The sequence below is a fragment of the Streptopelia decaocto genome (assembly GCF_964273445.1).
Source record: "Streptopelia decaocto genome assembly, chromosome: 9".
NCBI lineage: Eukaryota > Metazoa > Chordata > Aves > Columbiformes > Columbidae > Streptopelia > Streptopelia decaocto.
This window is the reverse complement of record NC_138664.1, coordinates 12,924,647-12,947,270: the sequence shown is the minus strand read 5'-3', so window position 1 is coordinate 12,947,270 and position 22,624 is coordinate 12,924,647. Positions and strand designations below refer to the sequence as shown.

Below are 22,624 nucleotides of genomic sequence, written 5' to 3'. Positions count from 1 at the left end.
ACCAGCATTCACTAACTCGACCTTAATTGCCCTGCTGAGCCTCACCTGGGAGTCATCACAGCTCACACATTCTGCATCTCAGGAAAGGAATCCACTTTATTCCTCCAACGTCACTCTTTTTCCTCCTTTTAGGAGAAAACTGGCTCCCTTCTGTTTCCCCCACATCCTACTCTGCAGCTCTTGCCTCAGGTGCTTGACCACAGGGATGGAGCAGAATCGTTACTTAAATCATCACAGAAAAATAAAGCCTCTGAGGCAGCAAAAACTTGCATGCGTACAGCCTGTCTGCCCTCACACGCCGAAAGGCAGATTCAGCTGCTCTGAAGTGACCGGTGCTGAGCACAGGACGCAGCTCTGCAGCTCCCAGCTTCTGCCTCCCTGCGCCCTGCGGCACCACCCGCCACGGCGACGTGAAGTATTAATGGTGTGTGAGGCAATTTGATTATGAACAAATACTTTATTTATTAAAAACCAAAGAACTAATTTCCTCAGACAATTTCACGACATGCTGTTTCCTCCATAAACCCCTTTCAGAGGAAGCACTGAGGAAATCCACTCTGCTGGAAGCCGAGTGGATGCCCAGCCCCTACCGCCCGCTATTTCGCCCCAGCCCGCCCCTTTGGGGTCCCGGTACCGCCGGGGGCGGGGAGGGATGCGTGTGTCACCGGGGGCGGAAACCCGCCCTCCCCCGGCACAAACACCCTCTCCCGCCCCTGTCGCCCCACTTCCCCCGCACAAGATGGCGCCTCTGCGCCGGGAGGCTGCGCTCTCATGAGAGAGCCACGAGCTTGCCTCGCGAGAGGCAGGAGCCGGAAGGGGCGAGACGCGAGCCGGAAAGGGCGGGGCGGGCGGGCCGCTGCCGGCCGGCGCGGTGGGCGGCGGTATCGCGGCGCTGCGGCCTGTCCCTCCCCGCGGGGCGGGAGTGGCGCTGGGCCGGCCACGGCAGCGCGCACAGCCCGGCCCCTGGGCCCGCTCCCTCAGCCGCACCGGGCAGCCTGCTCTCCTCTCGGCTCCTCTCCCTCGCGGCCCCGCCGCCGGGGATGCGCCCGGCCTCCCGGGGCAGCGCCTCCGCCCGCCCTCCGGCGCCCTGAGCAGCCTCCCTGTCCCGTCCCTGCTCCTCCCTTCTCCTGCGCGGGCGGAGGCGGCGAGCGGGTGAAGCCCCCGCCCGGCGGCCTCCCCCATGGTGGGTTTCGGGGCCAACCGCAGGGGCGGCCGGCTGCCCTCACTCGTGTTCGTGGCGCTGCTGGCGGTGATCGGCGTCCTCGCCTTCAACTGCTGGAGCGCCTCGTCCCGCCAGGCCCTGCTGCGGGAGGAGCTGGCGGAGCTGCAGAGCCAGGCCAAGCGCACCGAGGTGGCCCGGGGCCGCCTGGAGAAGCGCAACTCGGACCTGCTGGGCAAGGTGGACTCGCACAGGAAGCAGCTGGAGCAGAAGGAGGCGGATTACAGCCAGCTGAGCAGCCAGCTGCAGGCCCGGGACGGCCAGGTGAAGCGCTGCGAGGACAGCAAGGTAAGGCGGGGGGCAGCGGCCGGGGGTGACTGCCCGGGGACACCGCGGGCCCTGCCCGGCCATGCCGGTGTCCCGGCTGCAGCCTCGGGGGAAAATTGATCCCCCGAAGGCGCCTCTGGTCTCTGTTGGGATGTTTGCAAGACGATCCGGCTGGAGTTAGGTTGTCGTTGGGCTCGGTGATCTTAAAGAGTCTTTTTCAAGCAAAATGATTCTGTGATCGCATCCCTGGAAAGAGCTGAAAGTGTCTGGTAAGGGCGATGTGTGCGCTGGCAATGAAAACTCTTAAGAGCTCATTGTTTTCCAGACTGCTACTTTTTAATGACCTTTCTTCCTATGCTGATATTATTTGATCTTTTGTGATCGGTTAAAAAGCCTTAAAACGTGGCCTCAAAACTACAGTTTGCTTGGCCTCGATTAAAATTAAAAACTCTAACGTTCAGGTGTAGCACCCTGAGCTTGTCTCTCTCAAAGTACCTTGCATGTCTGGGTCTGGTTCTTATGCAGCCAGCATATACTTGAAAAAAAAAAAAATCCTGTTGCTGATGTGTTATTTTCGTTAGCTGCAAAGAGAGCAACTAATGCAAAATTCAGTTTGTCCTTTTATGTGAACGTGGCCTGGGGATTTCTTTTGTTGTGGGAGGGAAAATGAGTGAATGCATCAACTTTCACTGTTCCGCTTTCGTAGTCGGCACAGCAGCTCTTACAGAGTCAAGCAGACAGTTCTTTTACTCGGCTGTGAGCGGTAACGTGCTCTATTTGCATGCAGTTCATAATTCTACTAATTGAACACTGTTTATCACTGTAGCATTTATGGAAATATCACACTCAGGCTTGTTACTGGCTGAGTTTGTTTGACTCTTTCATATCCCACATTTCAAGAGCAGTACAAGAAAATGGTTTTAATTATCACAGAAAACCTGAATCCATAAATGTCATTACAGACTCCTTCAAATTTATTTAGTTTGTATTAAAGTTATGTTTTCTTTCCTACTCAACCATTAAAATTTAGCTATTTGTGTGTTCAGCAAGTGTGGTTTTTTAACGTCTTAATTTTTTCTGAGATTGGCATAAAAAGCCTGATTAGATATGTTATGGTGGATACTGGTGTTCTCCATTGGAAATGAATGCAACTAACACCATCGTGATTAAAACTATTGTGATACTACAAAATCTAGTTTAATTTATAAATAAGTATTCTATACAGATACCAAAATAGTTAAGTCTGATGAGTAAGAGAAGCTGAACTCAAATTAAAGCAGTTAAGCTTTAATAAAGATGCTTCCCCTTGTAGAAGACAGAAAACTAATAGTTTTCCAAACCATTGGGGTTTTTGGTTTAGGTTTTTGTGTTGTTGTGCTTGTTTGTTTGTTTTTAATTGAACTCTTACATGCACATAGAGTACAAATAGGTTTAGCCTGGGTAGCAGCTTGGAAACTCAGGAGTTGCTCAGTCACGGCCCGGAGCTAGAACTGCCTTTCTTGGGCTGCTGAGGACACGGAATAACCCAGTTCCTGGCCGGGCAGATGAAGGGGCAGTTCTGCCAGAGGCTGATGGTGCATTGGAACTGCCCTAGGCTGCAGGGTGTTGTATTTTTGGGAAATCCAATGCATTGCTGTAGGACACCAGGAGAGAAAATGCAAGTGTGAAGTCAGGGTGTGCAGCAAGGGTGCCTGGCAGATAGAGCCCAGGTCGGTGCAGACACTGCCTGCCGAGCACCCTGGTGGGCTCTGTAGACCTGGCTGCGCTCAGAATGCGCTCGGGGTCGCGAACCTCACCAGCAGAGCAGAAGGGGAGCAAGATGTGATGAGTAAACCTCACTAATTAATTTTATTAATTGTATGCATACTGCAGCATGTGCCCTGTATCTTTGTTCTTTGTTCCAGAAGGTGCCATTTAAGGTCATATGAGCTACTTGCTCTTGAATATTCTTTCTTCTTTACTTGTGCTGAAAATGTTCCATGTATCTTAGTAGGCAAGAATAGCAATGTGTTTTATTGATAACCAGTCACGGTCCCTTTCTCTTTTCCTCGCATGTGAGCTACTGTTATAAGTGGCAACAATCCTATATTTTTTTTAAAACCCTTTAAGTGACTGTACTTTAGAGACTAAAGATCTGTTACAAAAAAAAAAAATAGTGAGTAGCAGGCATAAAGCATCTGACCAAAAAAAGGCTTGAATGACAGTGTCAATTCTGCTCGATGCTCCTTTGTCTTCCCTTTGTCTTCTTTGCCCTGTGGTCCCGAAGATGAAATGTGCATTTCCCAGGGCTGAGGCAACTCTAATTTCTGCGGGCGGGTTCCTTGGAGCTCAGTGGTATCTGTATTCCAGCCCAGACCTTGGGCTCTCTCCTCTCTTGCTGTAACAAGCTGCTCACACTGTGCCAGACTATTGTTTGCTCCTAAGAGCAAATGCAGGAGCATGTCCTATTGTCTTGTGCTTAAAAAAAAGCAGGAAAAAAAAAATGGCATATGTTCTTGGAAATTCTCCTGTCACCCTGTGCTCACCTTGCTGAGCTCGTGCTCTGCTGGCCCTTGGACAAACCAGAGGAATTGTCCTACTCTGCAGCTTCTGGGAAGGTGAGCGGGGCGGTGGTTGCCCCATGTTTGGCGAGGGGATCCATGAGACTGAGCGTTAGTTCCCTGAGTATTTCATGCTTTTTGCAGTATACTGTGAGAATACTCCCCTCCCCCCCCATAACTCTACACATCCTTTTGCAGTAAGCTCAACAAACTGGTAGAATGGCAGGAATGTGCAGTGCAGAGCTTCCAGATGGCAGCGTGCCTGTGGCAAGGCTGGAGCCCCGACGTGCTGCTGCAACCCCGGGCCGGGCCGTGTCCTGCTAAGCTGCGGCTGGCACGAGGTGTGCGCGACAGCCTTGCCCTCGGCCACTGCCTGGAAACGATGCTTTGCAGCGTGAAACTGTTTGGTAAAACATCCGTGGGAGCGGCTGGTTACGTTCTTTGTTGCCAAAACTCCTCGGTAGCTCCTCAGTTTGCAAAGCTGTAGCCTTACAGCAATGATGTTGAGTGCATCTTCCATCTGACTGCATGCTCCTGATGGTCACAATGTCACCTGCAACGCTGTGCCAGTTGCTTGATGATAGCACTGTGTGCTCTGAAAAAGGCAGTGGACAGAGAAAGATCGTGAATTTGTGGCATATAGACCTTTGTACAAATGGACTTGCAGCAGTTTTGCTGCCCGAGCAGTGTGTTGGGAATGTCCCAGCTGTGCAGAGGAGCTGGGGCCCAGCTCGTGCTGCTTCCACAGACAATCCGGAGACTGGTCTGGCCAGATAGAGCAATGACTCGCAGGGAAATACGAGTGTGCATGTGTACAGTTTACCACTGATTTAATCAGGACCGGAGTTCTGTCCTGCTGTACACAGAGAGAAACTCTCTAACGTTTTTCCTTACCTCGCCTTTCATTATATGACAACTGTTACCAATTTCAATGATGCTGGAAGGCTACCTCACATGTACATAGCTCCAGCATGCATGGGATTTTTCATGGTTTTTGGTTTTCCCTGTGCAGAACTCATTAAACTACAGAAAATTTCTTTTGTACATCTCAACTGCTTTGGAAAGGGTCTGAGAAGCCACTGAGAAATAGGAAGAGTACAAGTAGGTCTAGACTCAAAGCGGACGCAGCTCAGAAAGAACTGGACTTGTGCCATGGTTTGTGGAATGTCTTCTTTATTTTGTGTAGGTGGAACAGATCCCATGAATCATAAAAATGCTTCTTCCTTTTCCATCCTTCAGATTAGGGACATTTGCTGTCAGCTGGGCTGGTTTGGGTATAAATTTTGTTGCTTTTCTCTGAAACTCAAAATTGCAAAACTGCAAGATTGTGTGACAAAACTGATGCTGTCTTCACATCAAACTCCTGTTGACAGACAGGCAGCCCAGCCCAGCACCAGTGAGACATTTTGCAGGATGAGCGGGAGTGGCGGTGGGAAGAGTTGTGGGTTCTGCTAGATGGAGGTTTGAAAACAGAACCTGCTGCTTCCCAGGATCTCCTTGGTTTGCAGATTTAGCAGGTTCTGGGAAAAGAACTGCATTGGAGTGAAAGATGGGAAAAAATTGGTCGCTATTGCCAGTGGCTTTGCAAAATAGAGGAAGAGACTTTTGTTGATGTTTTTGTACCTGTTCCCCTGTCCTGGTGTCTGCTCAGCGGTTCCTGTTGTGTTGTGTATCTGTGTGAGGCCCCCAGCACAGGGCTCATTTTGAAATAAATCTCGGCAAGCCCAGCACAGGCTTTTACCTGGTTATTTGTTGTGCATCCCGTGCCTGGGGGCAGAGCACACCTGTAGCTGCTGCTCAGCAGCCTGGCTGTAACACACCGAGATGTTCCTGACCTGTCCTGCTGGGTGTCCCGATTTGGTGTTGTGTTTCAGAGCAATCCAGTCAGGGTTCTCAGGCTACCGCAATATTGCATCATCTGTCATTCATTCTGTTTTGGGGGTAAAGCCTTGCGGAGTGACCGGCGTTCTGGCACAGTCCATGTGTCGGGCAGGGATCCCGCATTCCAGCAATGGCCGACCTGCCGGGGTTGTTTCTTGAGGAGCCGGTGCTGCTGGCTGCCGCCTCAGTGAACACAACGTTCTGCAGAAAATCACGATTTTGGCAGTTCCTGGATGGCCGCGGTTCCTACAGTTATAAATGCCTCAACCCCCACGGGACAGGCTGCGTCAGGCCTGAGTGCCTCTGCTAAACACGACAAACATTATGTGAAACGTTGTGAAGAAATGAATAATGTGATAACGGGGAAGGTGGAGGAAGTCTTAAAGTGAGGGCAGACACCTTTTGGGTTGTTTTGGCAGGAAATGTAGGGAAGGGGCTGGGACGCTGATCTCCAGGATCCGTCTGGCATTGCCATAGTGTGTGTGTCCCCTGTGCCACATGTCACTTGGCTGTTCCCAGGGGTCAACCCAGCGGGACAGCCTTCTGCCCGCACCCCTTCTAGAGACGCTGCTCTTACCTGCGGGGAACCACAAGAACAGTCATCACAGCGTCAGCGCTGCCTGATGGCACTTGTGGGGTGTTTCACAGTATGTGCAGCTTTCTCTTCATTTCTGCTATTTTTTTGTCTTTACATATGTCTTAATGTAAGAACAAGACCAAACGTCTTAATTACTTTGTGTACATGCATTTCTTATGTATTGTAACTGCTATTTTTCCCTTACTAAAAATTCTAAAGTAAAAGCTGTTGTGGAAGTCTACTGGTATAAGATTCTCTCAAAAATAAGATGTGTGCTATGAATATTAGGTAGCATCACATAAAAATTTTACTTTAAATATACTTTAAGTAAAAATTGTTTTTACTAATGATACTGTGTATTTTTATACGCTTATGCTTTGACATTGAAATTCAGTGTCTCCTCCTGCAGTGTCAGATGCAATGTGTTTATTTTAGTCCTGACAGAATCTACTTTTTTGATAGAAACATGTTCTGGAAATAAATTTAAGTCCTTGTTAGCAAAGCCTAAATATAGTGTTTAGGTTGGTGATATCACTTACACATAACTAAATATACATGACTTAGATTTACAAGGACTTTGTATACGTAATTCCGATAACCCTTTACATACCCTGTATTTACAATGAAAACAAACGCACCTGATATTGTCTGTATTTCTATAACTATTTCTTCCTTTCAGATGAAGCTGCAGAACAACATCTCCTATCAAATGGCAGACATACATCGTTTGAAGGGTAAGGAATTTGTGGCCACGCTGTGAAGCTGTGTATTTTTTAACTGCCTAGGTACTGCAGAATACATTTTAATGACAGTTGGAGTGATGCTGGACCATCACCTCATGTGACTTCTCACTACATTTGTTTATTACCTCACCTGGTTGACTGTAGGGTTGGCTCAGAGACTTTGCAGGAGCGTGTGTCCTGGCACTGCTTCCTTCCAAAACACTAATAACATAGTTTTCCTGACCAAATGCACAGCTCAGTGTACTTTGGATCAGCAGCGTTTAATACTTACACTGGGTTAGAGAAGGTCCAGAGAACATCTTTGAAGGCTGATCTATACAGATGTGATTCCAACGCCTGTGGTCTCCCTGTGCCTGGAACAGGTGCCACAAAGTCGTGGCCATGCCGCAGGCAGAGCCAGGTCATTGCTGCCCGGAGCTGGGCGCTCGCAGCTGGAAATGGGGAAACTTCACAATTCTTTGCAGTCTGAGGAGTAGGGAGAAGAACTTCTAGAGCAATTACTTGTGGAGACAGGAAATATGTGTTGGTTTTATGCATAGTGTGGAGGTACCTTCCTTTGTTCATTTATTGCAGAAAAAGAACATTTGGCTTACTTGCCTAAAGTAACATATTAATGCTTTTGTGTTGCTCAAAATAACAGAGTCTTTCAGGAAATTAAGGGGATTTCCAACAGATAGGTGACATAGCATTGTGTAAATCTTCCGAATGGAAAGATAAAGAAAAACTTAGGGGTTTTGGCACAGTATCAGAAGAATTATTCTATAATTCATGGTGACATCTGGCATACACATGTAAAGTGGCATTTTTTTGACGTTAAAGAATCCCTAACATATATCCAGAAGAAATAACGTAAAACTTGGGCATATTTTTAACTTGTATAGCAATATTGACAGTTGTATCCACCGTGGGGTATACTTCTCTATTAATGTTAATTTTTGCTTTTTGGTCTAGAACAACTAGCAGAATTACGTCAGGAGTTCATTCGCCAGGAAGATCAGCTGCATGAGTTCAAGAAGAACAATACTCACCTTGCACGGAGATTGGAATACGACAGGTATGTCTCCAAGAGTGTTAGCAATTAGAGCTTTGTGTGCAATGGAGGTCTGTATTTATTAAAAAGTGCCAATTAATCCTATTTCTGCTTATCCTCAAACTGGAGTGTACTCACTTGATGTAACTTTGACTTAGCTAGTTGTTTGATTTTAAAGTTCTGGGGTTTGTGGCATTCTCCTCCCCCATAGTGAGCTATGACCTAAGAAAAGTCTGACTTACTGCAATTGTTCAGCACTGGATGATTTTAAGTCACTGCATTTTTTTATAACATGAAGATTTTGGTTAACATATACTTGGGAGAGTTTAGTTGATGCAGTTCTGTAAGCTGCTAGGGTTGTTAATCGCTGTATTTCTGAAAGCGTAATTTTATTTTCTTCAGCTAAAGTTGAAAGCATTGTGCAGATGGAAATTTTAAGTTGACTTCAGCCTTTTAAGTGTTTGGTGGAGGAGGAGGGAGAACAGCTGCCCCTGAAGCTTTGAGGAATGAGGGAGGTTTACATTCAGGAAAATGTTGGAAACTTTCACACACTGTATGTGCTGTAAAGACGCTGTATGTGCTGCATTGAGTGTTTGTGGGACACAGGAGTTTGCATGAATGGGGTTGGTGTCTGTGGCTCGTTGGGGAAGCCGGGGCGCATGGCTCTGTTGTTCAGCCCCTGTGGCTGGGTTGGTGGCAGTAACCGGTAGCAGTAGCTGTGTGGGTTCTGTGTTGACAGCCATGGGAGACACATTGCTTTCCTAGTGGATTTAATATGTGCTGATGACAGAGTAACTGCAAAGCTTGACTTTTCGGTTGCTTTCCAGTTTTTGGAGGAAATATGTTCAAGGCCATTCTGTTTATTTTACTGTTTTTCTGCTCTGTCCATAGTTTTCCCAGTTCTGCTTTCTTTCTGTATTCAGTCCATTTCCACTCCACACACATTCCAGGACACGGCTTTTTGGACAGACTATTCTAGTTATATCTCAGGTTTGGCTTTTTGTGCCGCTTTTTAATTTTCCCCCCTATTTTATTTGTAGGAGAGCAGATAAAATAAATGAAATATAACTAATAATGCGTTTCTTATCAAGTCTGCAGTGCGGGCAGCAGATCAAGGAAATGAGACTGCAACATGAAGAAAACATGAAGAAATTAATGGACCAGGTTGCGTGGGAACAAAAGGTAACATGCAGCTCAGTTGTTTGTTAAATTAGAAGAGCCCGAAGTCCACTGTTTGTTTGACTCAGCATTTCAGACATATGGACGTATCTCCCATAACTTTGCATTAAATATTTTCCTGAGCAGCCCTCGGGGGGATTATTGTAAGAAGAGCTGCCTGTTTTGCTCAGTCAGTGAACTGAGCCTTGAAGATCTGGCTTAGTTCCTGGCTGTGCTACAGCCTTCTTACATGATGACATTCCTAGGGATTTCAGATTCTTCTCTGAAAAATGGATATTATGTTATAGCTCTCCAGGGTAGGATGTATAGTCTCTTCTTACACTCGTATATAGATTATTGCAAGGGGAACGTGATCTCTGTGGGGGCCTCGAGGTGCTAACATGATGCAAATAACAATGGGTTTTGAATAGCATCAAGGGTGTAATTACATGGTGCAAGCTGCCAGTAGAATATGGGCCTCTTTCCTGCAAACAGATGAAATAACCTGCTTTTCTTAGTTTCATTTCCTTTCTTCGTCTCTGTTTACACACATGTCAAATAATAAGGCAGACTTGAAGTAGGTTTCAGTCAGATCTTTCTTAAAGCCTAGAATTGTTTCCAAGTCTGTGCCCTGACCCTCAAGGCCTTAACCTGTTTGTGTGATACTTAAGAGCTACAAATGCCAATAAAAATGTCACACAGCCATGCTGTACTTTACATTTTCTGTTTGGTTCCATGTCCATACTCTCACCTCCTGCTCTCAGGATTCAGGTTTGCATGTAGAGGACTTCTGCTGCTGTTTGCTTTGGTGATCATCTAGTGCATAAATGTAATTTTGCTTACCCAAGGTAATCTTGAATTTTAGGGCTTTTGTTTTGTGATTTTCAGGGATATGCTTAATATTGGTTTCTTATGTATTTGTTCTAACAGGCCACACAAAAAAGTCAGTCCAGTAAAGATCCTGAAGTAGGTCCCAATAGTGATAACCAGGCAATATCTAAGACTGTTCCAGAGGCAGAAGATGGAAACACAGGAAAGAATGAGCAGCCTTCAGATCATGTTGTAAATGGCAAAGGTATTTCCTTTTTTCGTTATTTCCGACAGGTAATGGGCCAATTATGTTGTGTCCTGTGCTATCATACGGAATTGTACATTTCTCTGAAATAGATCAATGAATTATTTGGCTCAGGTAACTTGATTAGCTGCATGTGATTGTGCGAAGTTAGTTTACAGGTATCCAGAGACTGGCGCCTCCTTTATGCAGGTAGTTCCTTGCACAGTTTTGTGTGCACATTGTCAGTTCGTTTGGCATCTTGTTGCTCCCACAACTGTGGCTTTTTGCTGCCTGGAGGCTGCTTTGAAGGACAGATGGGTTCCCAGATCGGTTCCCTTTGTTTCTACAGCTCGTGCTGCTGACTGAGCACCTCTTGGTTCAGTTGTGTCTGTTCTGCCAGGCTCCTGCTTGTCCGGCTCTGCTGCCAGGAGCAGCACAGCTGGTCCCATCCTTTTCTGAAGAGCGTGCTGATGTGGGAGCGCCGCTCCAAAGGCAGCTTCAGCCACTGGGACAGTACAATAGGAGGAGTGTTGTAGTTGTGTTATCAATATGGGACGTGTTCTGTGAATAAAGGACTTTTCTTCTGGTCGTAGAGCCTTCCACAAGAGGGAAATTCACTGTTCAAATGGAAAGGTTAATAAGGCAGAATATCCTATTCTTGTCTTACAGAGAAACTCAAAGCAGGAGGAGATGCAGGCATGCCTGAAATAGAAGATAATGACCCTGCTAAAGCTGAAGATACTCCCACTGGTAAGGAGAAATATGCTAACACTTGCAGATTTGGGTTTGTGGTAGCGTATACATTCTGTTTGAATACCATGTGTTTCATAGTGAATGTGAAGTTTTAAAATCTGCCTATGGTAATAAAGTGGGGTGTAAAATCTGGTGATTTTTACTGTGCTTTAGAGGTTTCAATTCTCAAAATGGAATGCTTCTGCTAATTCCCTCCTCCCCACTCCTGATCTTGCATTTTACATTTTCATCTGTGGTTCAAAAACAAGAAAAAAACAACAACAAAAGTTTACAGGCTTGTTAGAGGAAAACCTGGTACATAGTGTCTGGTTGTTTCACTTAATGCTTTTGTCCACATATTTTGTTTCAGCTTTAAAGAAGCCACTTATTTCAGCTCCTAAAAGTGAAGGTCATCAACCTGTTATAAATCTACCAACCGAACAGCCCCATGCTCCAAATCTGGCACCAGGTAAAACTCTTATAAGTGGCTATCAAGTAAATATTTTGTAGGAAACGCACCATTTAATATCTGCTGCCATCTTATGAATGTCAGATGTACAGAGCCGTTGCCCCTTTTTTTGCATTTCATGTGATTACAAAAAGAAAAACAAGCTATTTCTGCCAGGTACAATGTTGAGTGAATCCTTAGCCTGGCTTCCCAAGGCACTGGGGTTGCTGTGTCTATGATCATGTTTTATTCCCCCCGCACCCAATAATTTCTGAGCATTTTGACCAATATCAGCCAAATTTGAGAGTTAGAAGTTTCAAAGGTTAAGTGCTTCAAGATTTCTTCACTGGGCAGAGGAAAGTATTTGAAGTGAGGACTCTTCCTTAGGGTGCTAATTAGGGCTGCAGCGCATCATCAGGAGTTGATTGTTGGACCTGTCGGTAGCCAGACTCAGATTAAACTATCACTTGTTCAGTGTTTCTGTGAACAGCTCACGTGAGGGTGATGTGGAGGTGGTTTAGAATCTGAGGGAACTAAAAGTCCTGCAGTGAAAGGGTTTAGAAGAATTGCAGTTAGAAAGGACACAGATCCATAGAAAATATACTTAAATGCAGTGCTCGTTGATCAATTCAGGATTACTTGCTTTGCTTTGCTTTAATGTCCAAGAGAATGTTAGGTTATATCTGAGCAGCAAGTGGCACATTCAAATACTGTCCTGCTAACAACCCTTAAATATAACATTGGTAATATAGTTGTGATGTGACCAAACAGCTTTTTCTTGTTATGTCCATTACTGGTTCTTTTGCAAAAAGGCGACAGAAGTATTTCTTAATTTCTTTCCCTTTGCAATGGATATGTATGGAGATTACAATACCTAAATGAGTGGGCTTGAAGTCTCGATACGCATTTAAAGCTTATTGTTTCCAAATGTCAAATCTTTTAAGTAGTTTGTTTCTTTTTGTTGTTGTGAGACAGTCCTTCATTTTGACTTTTATTAAAGAGAAAACATGAAAGACAGTAGGTGAACCACTTATGTCGTTGAACTTAGAGTTTATCAACAGAAGGTTGATGTGAATTTCAGGAGGACTGCGGTTTTCTCTGTTCCTTGGTTATGTAGTCCTGGGATTCTGCTTATTATTTTTAGCATAACTTCCGTGACCTGTTGCAACCTTCTCCTCAGATCACAGCTCTTGAAATAATGTTTGGTAGATTCGAAAAGCAGAATCAGCAGGAGAATTAAAAAAAAAAATACATAAATGTGTTATTGTTCTGGGCTTCATCAAGCACTTAAATACAATCAGAAAATCAGCGGAGAAGGTAACAACTTGGGATTGATTGCATAGTAAAATGTGATTAATTATCTTTTGCAGTAGCATTATAGCTTTCTTTTGGAACCACATAAAAACCAAACGCTTCCTTATTCTGTAGGTTTCCACAGTGAGAGTGACGGAAACACCGATATTGTGAAGCAGATACCTCCAAACTCTCTCCAGCACTTAAATTTTGAAGAAAATATGGAAAATCAGAAAGAACAAAAAATTGAGACGGACCATATAAAAATCCCAAAGAGCAGAGTTAGTGACTTGCAGAAGATGAAGCAAAGTAAGTTAGCCAATATCACATACTTCAATATATTAAGAAAATCACTTTTTCTATCTGTAATAGTACCTGTCTGGCAAACAGGAACCATGGCAGCAGGTGGCCTTCTGGCGAGGAGGCCTGGAAAGAAATGTAATATGTTCCTGTCTGAAAGACAGGCCTTAATCTGACATTTTGCCTACATATATTCAGTCATTTAAAAAAAATATTTGCTTATGGGAATTTTGGGATGTTTTTGGAAATTACTACACATTTAAATAGATTAAGGGAAGACTTTTGATACGTCTGATACCGAGTTACTTATATTCACACTGTATTATTTGACTTAAATACAATGTTATTATAAATTCAACTTTACATTTCTTTGTACTCCCTGCTAAGTAGCTTTCTCTTGGGCTTTGGTTTCCATGAATATATCTGTCTGTACTCCAAGATGACAAGTGATTAGGTCAGAACAGCCACCTTCAGGTCACAAAAACTGGGAGGAACAAAGGATTCTAGAGCCTTCTGAGAAACCTGTGTGTGTTCTGTGGGCTGCATGAACAGTGGTACAGAAATAACAATTTTGTTGAAATAGAATCATTAATCACTTTTAGTGAAAGCAAGTAGTCCTGAAAGCTAGGGTCACTCTTGAGAACATGAAACTCTGAATTAATTTTTGTGATAAACCCAGGAATGTGGCTTTGTCATAGGCAAATTCATGGAGACCTGGTCGGGAAGAAGTTGTTGTTTGGTGGGTGCACAGCTTTAAGAAAAGAATATTCCAGGCATGGGTGTCACTAGGAGTTGTATTTGTAAAGCTGCTGTGAGGTTTGCAAAGGTGCAGCCTTTGGTGCTGTTTGTATTTGAGTGCTGGATGATAAAGAAGGGATGAGATGTGGTTTCAGCAATGTACAAGTTTGTACATATAAAAGTAGTGAATAATCAATAATGGAGAATAAGTGACAGATAGCAAGTCAGCAGTTCAGTTAAAAACTCTGCAGTCAGCAGTGGGTGTTAGTCCCTAACAAACGTTTAAGTGGGGCTTTTCTTCTGGGATGTGCTAACAGCAATGTCAGGTACGATAACAGGATGGAGTAATGAGGTCTGTTTCATCTGGTGCTTTTGGGGCCTCCTCGGGCTTTAAATGTCAAAGAATGATGATGGGAAGCTGAAAGGACTTCAAGGGGGAAAAAAAAAATTATAGGCTTTAGTGTGAGGGGGGAAAAGCCCTAGAAAGGCCAGGGTTGAAGAGGCAGGGAATGGACATCAAGTTACTGTTGTTTTCTAGAAACAGATCTTTAGGGAAGCCTCAGTTACTTCATTATCACTGGTGGATCTTTCCACTGAAGCGGGATGGTTGTATTCACAACTGGCAGAAACCTGTGCGAGCTTTGCTGCCACACTTTATTCCAAGATTTGTAAGTGTTTAGTTTATCCAAGGAGCTTCTCGAAGCCCCTGTGCTGGTCTGGCCGAGTGACCACAGAGCTGCAGAGCTCAGGGGTTCAGTGGGGCTGTGGGGGCAGGCTGGGCCGACTGGGGACAGGGCAGCGACTGATGTGTCTCCATCTCAGGCTGGGAACAGGAACTCGGTGTCCATTGTCACTAATTAGTCTGTTCCTTTTCTCTTTGCTCCTTCACATTTGTAATAATTTGTAATGATGGAGAGAGTTTATCGCGTATGGGAATAGCTAACCCGGGTTTGTAGGTTTGTTTTGTGTTGATCAGTGGCTGTTCTGCTGAGTCTGTGGGTGATGAATCCATCCCCGCTCTGGCACGCAACTGTCACCGTATGGTTCTGTGCTGGGGCTTTGGTTACTGAGCTTCAGGCCTCGGTGTGCGCCAGCCCACGGGATGAGCCAGCGTTGGTCAGGGCAGCTGTCACCCCTGTCCCATTTCAGAATCGGGGAACTTCTTCCCAAAAGATATTTTCCTTTTTTATTTTGCTAGCATAAAGAGCAACTTTGGTACCAGGTCCAGAGGTGGGCACATTGTGGTCGTTTGGTTTCAGCAGAAATAGAACCTGCAAGTGACACTGGCAGCAGTGTCACTGTTTGTTCTTTTTCCTGGCACAAAGCCGGAGCAGCAAAACCTGCAGCCTGTGCTGCTGGAGCTGTGAGCAGGTCCTTGGTGGTGAGCGTGTGGCTGCTGCTCTGAGCAGCGTGTTTGAGAGGTCCAGTGTGTCTATTCAGAATTCATTTCAGCAAATGTCACCTGCAGATTTTAGCATCAGCGACATCCCGTGTTGTCACTGGCCTCTTGTGCTTACAGCAGCATGTTCCCCTGTGCCTCCCAGTCTGTGGGATGCCTGTGGTACGGGCACTCATTCACAGTGATTGGGAGATCCACACCACCAGCGAGGCGTCATACCTTGTCTGTGTGTTTCAGAAGGCAATTGGCGTGTTGCTGGGGTCTGGCTACCAGCGATTCCTGGTCTTTCCCTAAAGTCCTGGTATCCCAAGACCGTTCTGTGTGTCCCATGTTTGGGTATTGCTGTTCTCCCCGGGGTTGTGCAGGGAGCCACCTGCTGCCTTGGTCTCTCGTGGCCCTGTGTGATGGCCACTGGGGCTGCTCTCCAGCCCCACAGCCCACGGCAGCTGCTGGGAGCTCTGTGTGCTCAGGCTCTCCTGTCCCTCCCTTGCTGTGCTCAAGCTGAAATATGAACACATGGAGCAGGAGGGAGCACCTGCAGTGGGGAACAGGAGCCCGAAGGTGTGCTGGAGCCGCAGCTCACCAGGTCACAGTGCTGCCTAATGCTGATCCTTCAATTTGTTACTGATTGATTTGTCACAGTGTCTCTGGCATATCTGCAGGCTTGGATTTTCTCTAAGTTAAGTGCATTCAGTTGTCTTTCCATAGCTTGTTTTATATTTAACAAGTGCAAATCATACAGTTCTGTCTGTTTTTTATATATGATGCAGTGTCAAAAAATACAAACAGTGATAGCAAGGATGACTCAATTAGAAATGAATAGAGAATGAATGATACATTAAACTTCTGATTTCTAAGCAGATTATAGGTGGTGCTTGCTTATTGTATGAAAGCAATGGAAAGTTTTCTATACATTCAAGTTGCACTAAATGTAATTCTTCTGCTCTTCTTTCCCACCCAGATGAGCCCTACGTGATTGCTTCTGTCCTGATTTCTGTAAACTGCCACATATGACAGTTTTCATTGTTTTAAGAAATAATTTCATTTTTACACCTGTCCATTGTAACCCCAACCTCCTTTTTAATCCTAATGTTGAAATCACATTCTTCAGTTTTACTTTTCTGTTTAATTGCTCCCACCGTAAATCACATCTGCCTCAGCAGGCTTCTGCCTCCGTCCATTTCCAGCCTGTAAAGACTGCTATTGCACTTTAATCCTATTTTTTTCATTTATACATAATCCCTTCAGGCTGGTATCCTCTGCAGGCTCCTTGTTGCATTCTTTAGGCAATGGGCAAGCGGACTGAGCTGCTCGGGACTTGCACAGATCTCCCTGTACCCCGTGGAACGTCTGCTCTGAGCGGCCACGGCACCGCTCACCTGCCACGGGCTCGCGTCACAGCTCCGGCTCATCCTGCTTGTTCTTGTGTGTTATTTCACTATCTGGAACTATTCTTAATTCTTTGCTGGGAGACAAAAATACTCGGTTCAGTGTTTTGAAAATAGAATTTATCGGAAGCCAGAGTGCAAAGCCAAATGAATGAGGTAGTTAAAGAAATCAGCTCAGAGATGCAAGGCGGGTCTCTGCTGGATTGTGACAGGATGGTGCACACTCTGCAGACATCTCCGGGTCCCAGCTCAGCAATATGTGGCTCTGTTGCGTGTGGAAAAAAGCCAGTCCTCCTCAGAGACGAGTCTAGATACAAAACCTTCCACTCCGTGCTCTTCAGCATTTTAAGAAAATGAATTAATGTTTGTAGATACTCAAAGATGGAGTTTGTTGTTTGGATGCTTCCCCAGAGCGAAGCTCAGAACCATCAGGTATCACAAGGTGCAAACACCAAAGGGCTGAGCACGTCCTTTCTGCAAGGAGCTGATCCAGAACCGCCTTGTTCTCTCCCCCCTTGTCCTCCAGCTGAAACCCCGACAGCACCCGACTCTTCTCCTGCTGCCTGCTTGCGATTCGAGTCTCCCTGTTTCTTTTCTCTCTGCTTCTGACTTAATCCTTTGCCTACTTCACAGGCCGATTCTTTGATGAGAATGAGTCCCCTGTTGATCCACAGCAGGGTTCTAAACTGGCAGATTATAATGGGGATGATGGGAACGTGGGTGAGTACGAGGCAGACAAGCAGGCTGAGCTGGCTTACAATGAGGAAGAGGATGGTGATGGTGGAGAAGAAGACGTCCAAGGTGAGCTTGGGCCTTGTCTCCATCCCATTGTAATACAATCCACACTGAGTTTACTTGTTGAATTTGTGTAAAGCCTCACTATTTTTAGCTGACCAAAATTTTCTAAGATAAAAGAATGTTTTCTGATTACTGCTTCTGTCACCCCTGCCTTGAGCTGCAATGCAGGGAGGGCTCCGGCCGCAATTCCAAGTGTAATTTCTGTGCCCTGTACACAGATTCAACAGGCTCCTGCTTTTCCTCGCTAACCAAACTGCCCAACTCCTCTGTCTGGTGGTAGCACAACCCGCACCTGCATGTTCACTGTGTTCTGCATGCGCTTTGTGCGTCGCTTCCTCGCTCGGCTGCCCACATCTGCCATCGCCACCTGGTTCCTGGGGGGTGTGTTGGGCAGGGCTTGCATGGCACTAGGGTCACAATGGTTACCTAAACATATATGGTATTTCCAGTTAAAGAAAGTGCAAAATAAAGAGCAGAACGGGAAGAAACAAAATTGCAGTTCTACAGGCACCCTGATTTTGATCCTCATAATGCAAGGGTTTAGCTGGTAGTTTAATTGGTATCCAAGCATAATTAATGGGAAAAGCTGATAAAAAAGCACCTGATTTTTGTGGGTATGTATCTAACTCTGCAGTATAAGCATTTTTTTGGCTGGGCTAGTAGTTTGAAACTCCTGACCAAGCAAAAGGAAAGTATGGATCGGAACCCTGGGCAGTTAATTAACTTGCTGATAAAAATGACAAGTTGCTGCTCCAGGAGATGTGGCCTGTTCTGCTGCTTTTGCTCCAAACTGCAGGAGCAGATTTCAGTGACTCTGGGTTGCCCAGGCCTGTTCCTGCGGGTGGGTCATTAGCGGGTCGTAATTTGCTGGTACAAACGAAGGGACAGACATACGGACAGCCATGGCTGTGGAGTGGGAGGCTGGCTCCTACCGACGGGGATCTGGTCAGGAACAGGCAAACCCGGCACATTGTGCGTGCAGCGGCAGCTCGGATGATGTAACAGCAAGTGGTGGAAAATTGTTAAAAATGGTAGCGATGGTGCTTGTGCAACTTGCTGAGCAAGGGATGCTGGAAAAAGTCAAAGCTCTGACCAAAGTGGCCTCATAAAAGCGCCTCCCTGTGGCTCTGTTGGCCTGAGCTGGACGGGCTGAAAACCTGCAGGACAGACGGACCGGCTGGTGGCACAGGTGACAGGGACCTCTGGAGAACGGCTCAGGCAGGGCTTGTCACCACCTCAGGCTTCGTTTTCCAAGCCCTGGGTTATATTGTTTCCTAATAACTATTTGATATAAATCATACAGCCTTGGCAAGTGGTACTTCAGAAGGAGCATTTTAGAAAAAGTGTCTGCTTTACTTTTACGCTAATTTGTTTACAGGGTAGGAGGGGGTAGAATTGTGGGGGTTATAATTGTTTAGGGAGGAAAAAAAACCTGATTTTCTGTTTAAAAACTATTAGAAAAACATCACATGGTTTTTGCATCAGGCTAGAACAAAGCATGTGGCATGTGCAAACAAAGCAATTTAATTAAACATGTTTTTTCTGTTGCCATGAGAAATGTGTGGGCCTTACACTGAAATTATCAGAGGCAAATAGATTTGGGAGATGGGCTCGTGTGGATGTTGGTGCCCAGTCTGGTGCTCCTGCTTTTCCTCACCTGCTGGAGACGCCAGATGATATGGGAAAGCTGTTGGCTTCTACCACAGGAAACACGTTTGTGGTGGGTTATAGAAATCAAGGGGTGTCCACACGCTGCGTCAGTGGGTTTGTACCAAATCAAGGTGTGTGTCACACTGATGAGCCTCAGCTGCTCGGGAGCCACTTACCGTCCGTAAACCTCAACTGTGCTTCCCTGCAAACAAGCTTCTTTCTGGAATATAAAAGAACACAGCTCTGAAACGCAGCAAAAGCTCATGAATTGAAACAAATGGAAGTTTTAGGGCTTTTTCACTTATTGAGGGAAGGCGGCTGGGGACCCACACAGGAGAGGTCTGTGTTAGGGCAGGTAGCATTCACAACATTACCATTTATTTTAGAACATCACTTGATAAAAATACTGAATGTGCATTTTCTTGATGATGTGCTACAGTAAATGGTTATACTGAAGATGCACCAGATTTTTTTTTTTTAATTTCACAAGTTTTCATGAGTATTAAAAACCAAAGTCCAAGGAGTCAACGAGTAGGACAGAGTAGAGCAGTGCCGAGAGATGGTCCTTCTGGGTTTGAATGACAGGATGATCTTTGTGTGATGATCCAGGCCAGAGCTGGGAGTGGGTTGTGAGTGGAACCCCCTGCATCCCCCACCCCTATCCCAGAGCCCTGAGTGGGTTGTGAGTGGAACTCCCTGTGTCACCCACCCCAGTCCCAGAGGTATCAGACCCATGGGCTGAGCACTGACCCGGAGCCTGGCTTGTTTGTCATGAAAAACGTGCTGCTGATTCTTCAGCAGTGCTGGGAGAGGAACCGGGGATTTCATTGGGAGCAGGTTTGGAAAGGTCGAGAGCTGCCTTTGATGCTCGTACAAGTCTCTCTTGAGAATCCTGTGGCTGAAGGATGTGCCACGTCTGTAGGAGGGATTGCTGCTCACCTCTGATCCTCTGCTCTGCTGGGAGGTGCTCGTGCTTGGGAAAACCTTCGTGTGTTAACTCTGGAGAGGGTTCACAATGGCAGTGGAACTTCCCAGGGCAGATGAGCTTGTAGTGGGGCTTCAGTGGGAGAGTTGGAAACGTTTAAAGGAACGTTCTCAAATTACAGGAGTAAGTTTAATTGGTTCTCAGATCTCTTAAGTCAATAAATCTCTGAAACGTGGTTGCAGTAAAGCCAAAGATACTAAATAGTGTGAAGTCCCAGTTCTTCCGAGGGCCGACTTCCCAGTGCCGTGGCCGCACTGAGCGCAGCCCAGGCGCCTTCGCCGTGTTCCCCATCGCCCTGTCCAGCATGGACTTGGATGTTTGCACAGGCAGCACATCCTGGAAAAGCATCTTTAGATATTTTTGTTAGTAGTATCACATCAAATTTGATCTGAATATTTTAATTGCAGATGACGAAGAACGCGATCTCCAGAATGACCTGGTGGATTACGGCAAGCAGCGCTTCGGGGAGGGCGTTCTCTGAGCCGGGACCCCCGGGAACGTGGCCAGAGAGATCTCACCAAGGAACCCAAAGTGCTGCAACACTGAACCATTGTTACTGCAGCGTTTCTGACTTTAGAGGAAGCCGATAACTAAAAGGGATGAGCACACACAAAGTCAGCCAAGTACCAGAAGGAAACAGTTCTGTACATATGTACATAGTTGTATTATTGCAGATTGTATTAAAACTACATTTTTGTTGTTACATTGAGCCAATTACTTAGACTGTACCTTATCTGTATTAATCTTTACATGTAAAACCGATACTATAAATACGGGCTGAATTGTTTCTGCAATTAGAACACTTTGTAAACTGGAGAACTTGTACAGTTTGTATCTCATGTAACAAACACTGTGGAGCCGATGTACAGCCAAAGGACTCCTTTTCTACAGGAATACCTGGACCAGCACAAACCCTCCTGCTGTGCTCCCGAGTGCTGTGGGTTTGCGTTTGCAGGTGAGCTATCAGTCGAGAATGAAAAAAGGTTTAAATAATTGCTCCTTCCTTCGTGTGACTGAGGAAAGACTTGGACAGTCCTGGGAACCAAGTACCACTTCTTGTATCCAGTGACCAAATCTCATCGCTAGAGCTGGAAATCGGTGACATTAGGATTTTAATAATTTGATACATCCTGAAAAAGCTGTGTAACTAATAGCTTATTTTAAAAGGTAATATAAGTACTTGAGCACAGCGTATAAGGAATGTCTGTGTGTGCCGGGGAGAGCGGGTGTGTCAGTGAGGAAGGAGCAGCTGGAGCCGCTGCCCCTGGTCACTGCTTTGCTGCCTCCAGCACATCGTCCTCTGCGCTCACTGTCAGTTGCAGTTTGACACTTGGTACAGATCTCTGAACATCTGCCATGTTCCACGTTCTGATTTTCTGTAGCGGAAGGTTTGTAAGTTAGCTACTTTTTGTATTCTGTGTTTATGCACTTTCTGGATTTTATGGAAATGATTCTGTTGATCTGCAGTAGTGGAAATTAAGATTATTAACCCAGCCTGCTTCTCCAAAAGGGCTACTGTGAAAAAGAATGATAGGGCCTAGGACATGGGTGATTGTACTTTCTCTCTGTACTCAGGTTCCAATGTGAAGTAACAGTTAAGGTTTGCTTGATGCCAATTTAGTGAACCTTTTAAAGACATTTCAATGATTTTTTTTTTTTTTTTTTTTTTTTTTGCTACAGGGATCTTCTGTCAATCTTAAATATACTAGAAATAAAAATTTCAGATTCTGGCAATGCATCTCAAGGGTTTTCTCTTTGTTTAAGGTTTGAGTTCTTCATTTCATGCTTGGGGGAGGCAGACGGGGGAACAGCCCTTCACATGGTGTGATGTGCTTCCCATTGAAAATGAACTGCTGGACCTGTTTGGAGTTAAATACTGTCCTAATGCCCCAAGAGAAGGACAAATTGTACCAGGAGTCTCAGAATAGCAGTCTGCAGTAAATACTGTATTTAAGCATTACAATTTTTTGTTTGTCTTAAAATGTAATTTCACCCTGAATTAGGTGTTAACTTGATTCTTCTAATGGAAGCAACATTTATGGGTTCTAATAAATTAAGTTGTTTAAAGTATGTGAGGCTTCTGTTTGGTTTTTTTTTTTGACTTCTTAAAATTGGATTAAATTAGGGCTCCACAGAAGGGACTTTGACACAGCAGCAGCAGTTCTGGGGTAACGAGGCCGGTGCTGGGTGCGATGGGCAGAGCAGCTCAGATGGACAGCTGGTCCCAGCCAGCGCTCCCTCCTTCTCCTTTGCTGGGCTGGTCCTTCAGAAACTGATACAGGTTTACAGCTTATTTCAGAACCGGCCAAGTACAAGAGAAATACGAGTTAGAAAGGGGGGACATGAGCATCTGTCAAACCACCTCTCGCCTCTGTGTTTTGGGATAGTACTTGGCTGAAGTACGGCCTGTATTGAACCACGGTT

The 22,624-nt window shown here is 45.5% G+C and overlaps 1 protein-coding gene across 2 annotated transcripts; it reads left to right on the top strand.

Annotated features, from left to right (window-relative positions):
- The first annotated feature begins 833 nt into the window (after positions 1-833).
- GOLM2 (golgi membrane protein 2) lies at positions 834-22,270 on the top strand. 2 transcript variants are annotated; one of them, XM_082061275.1, is made up of 10 exons: positions 834-1,507; positions 7,164-7,218; positions 8,179-8,281; positions 9,349-9,439; positions 10,346-10,490; positions 11,139-11,219; positions 11,572-11,670; positions 13,078-13,251; positions 17,401-17,568; positions 20,608-22,270. In XM_082061275.1, the coding sequence occupies exons 1-10, from the start codon at positions 1,181-1,183 to the stop codon at positions 20,679-20,681; spliced, it is 1,317 nt and encodes a 438-aa protein (XP_081917401.1). In that variant the 5' UTR covers positions 834-1,180; the 3' UTR covers positions 20,682-22,270. The 2 variants fall into 2 exon arrangements, with proteins under 2 accessions (XP_081917401.1, XP_081917402.1); XM_082061276.1 differs by lacking the exon at positions 17,401-17,568.
- The last annotated feature ends 354 nt before the right edge of the window (positions 22,271-22,624 follow it).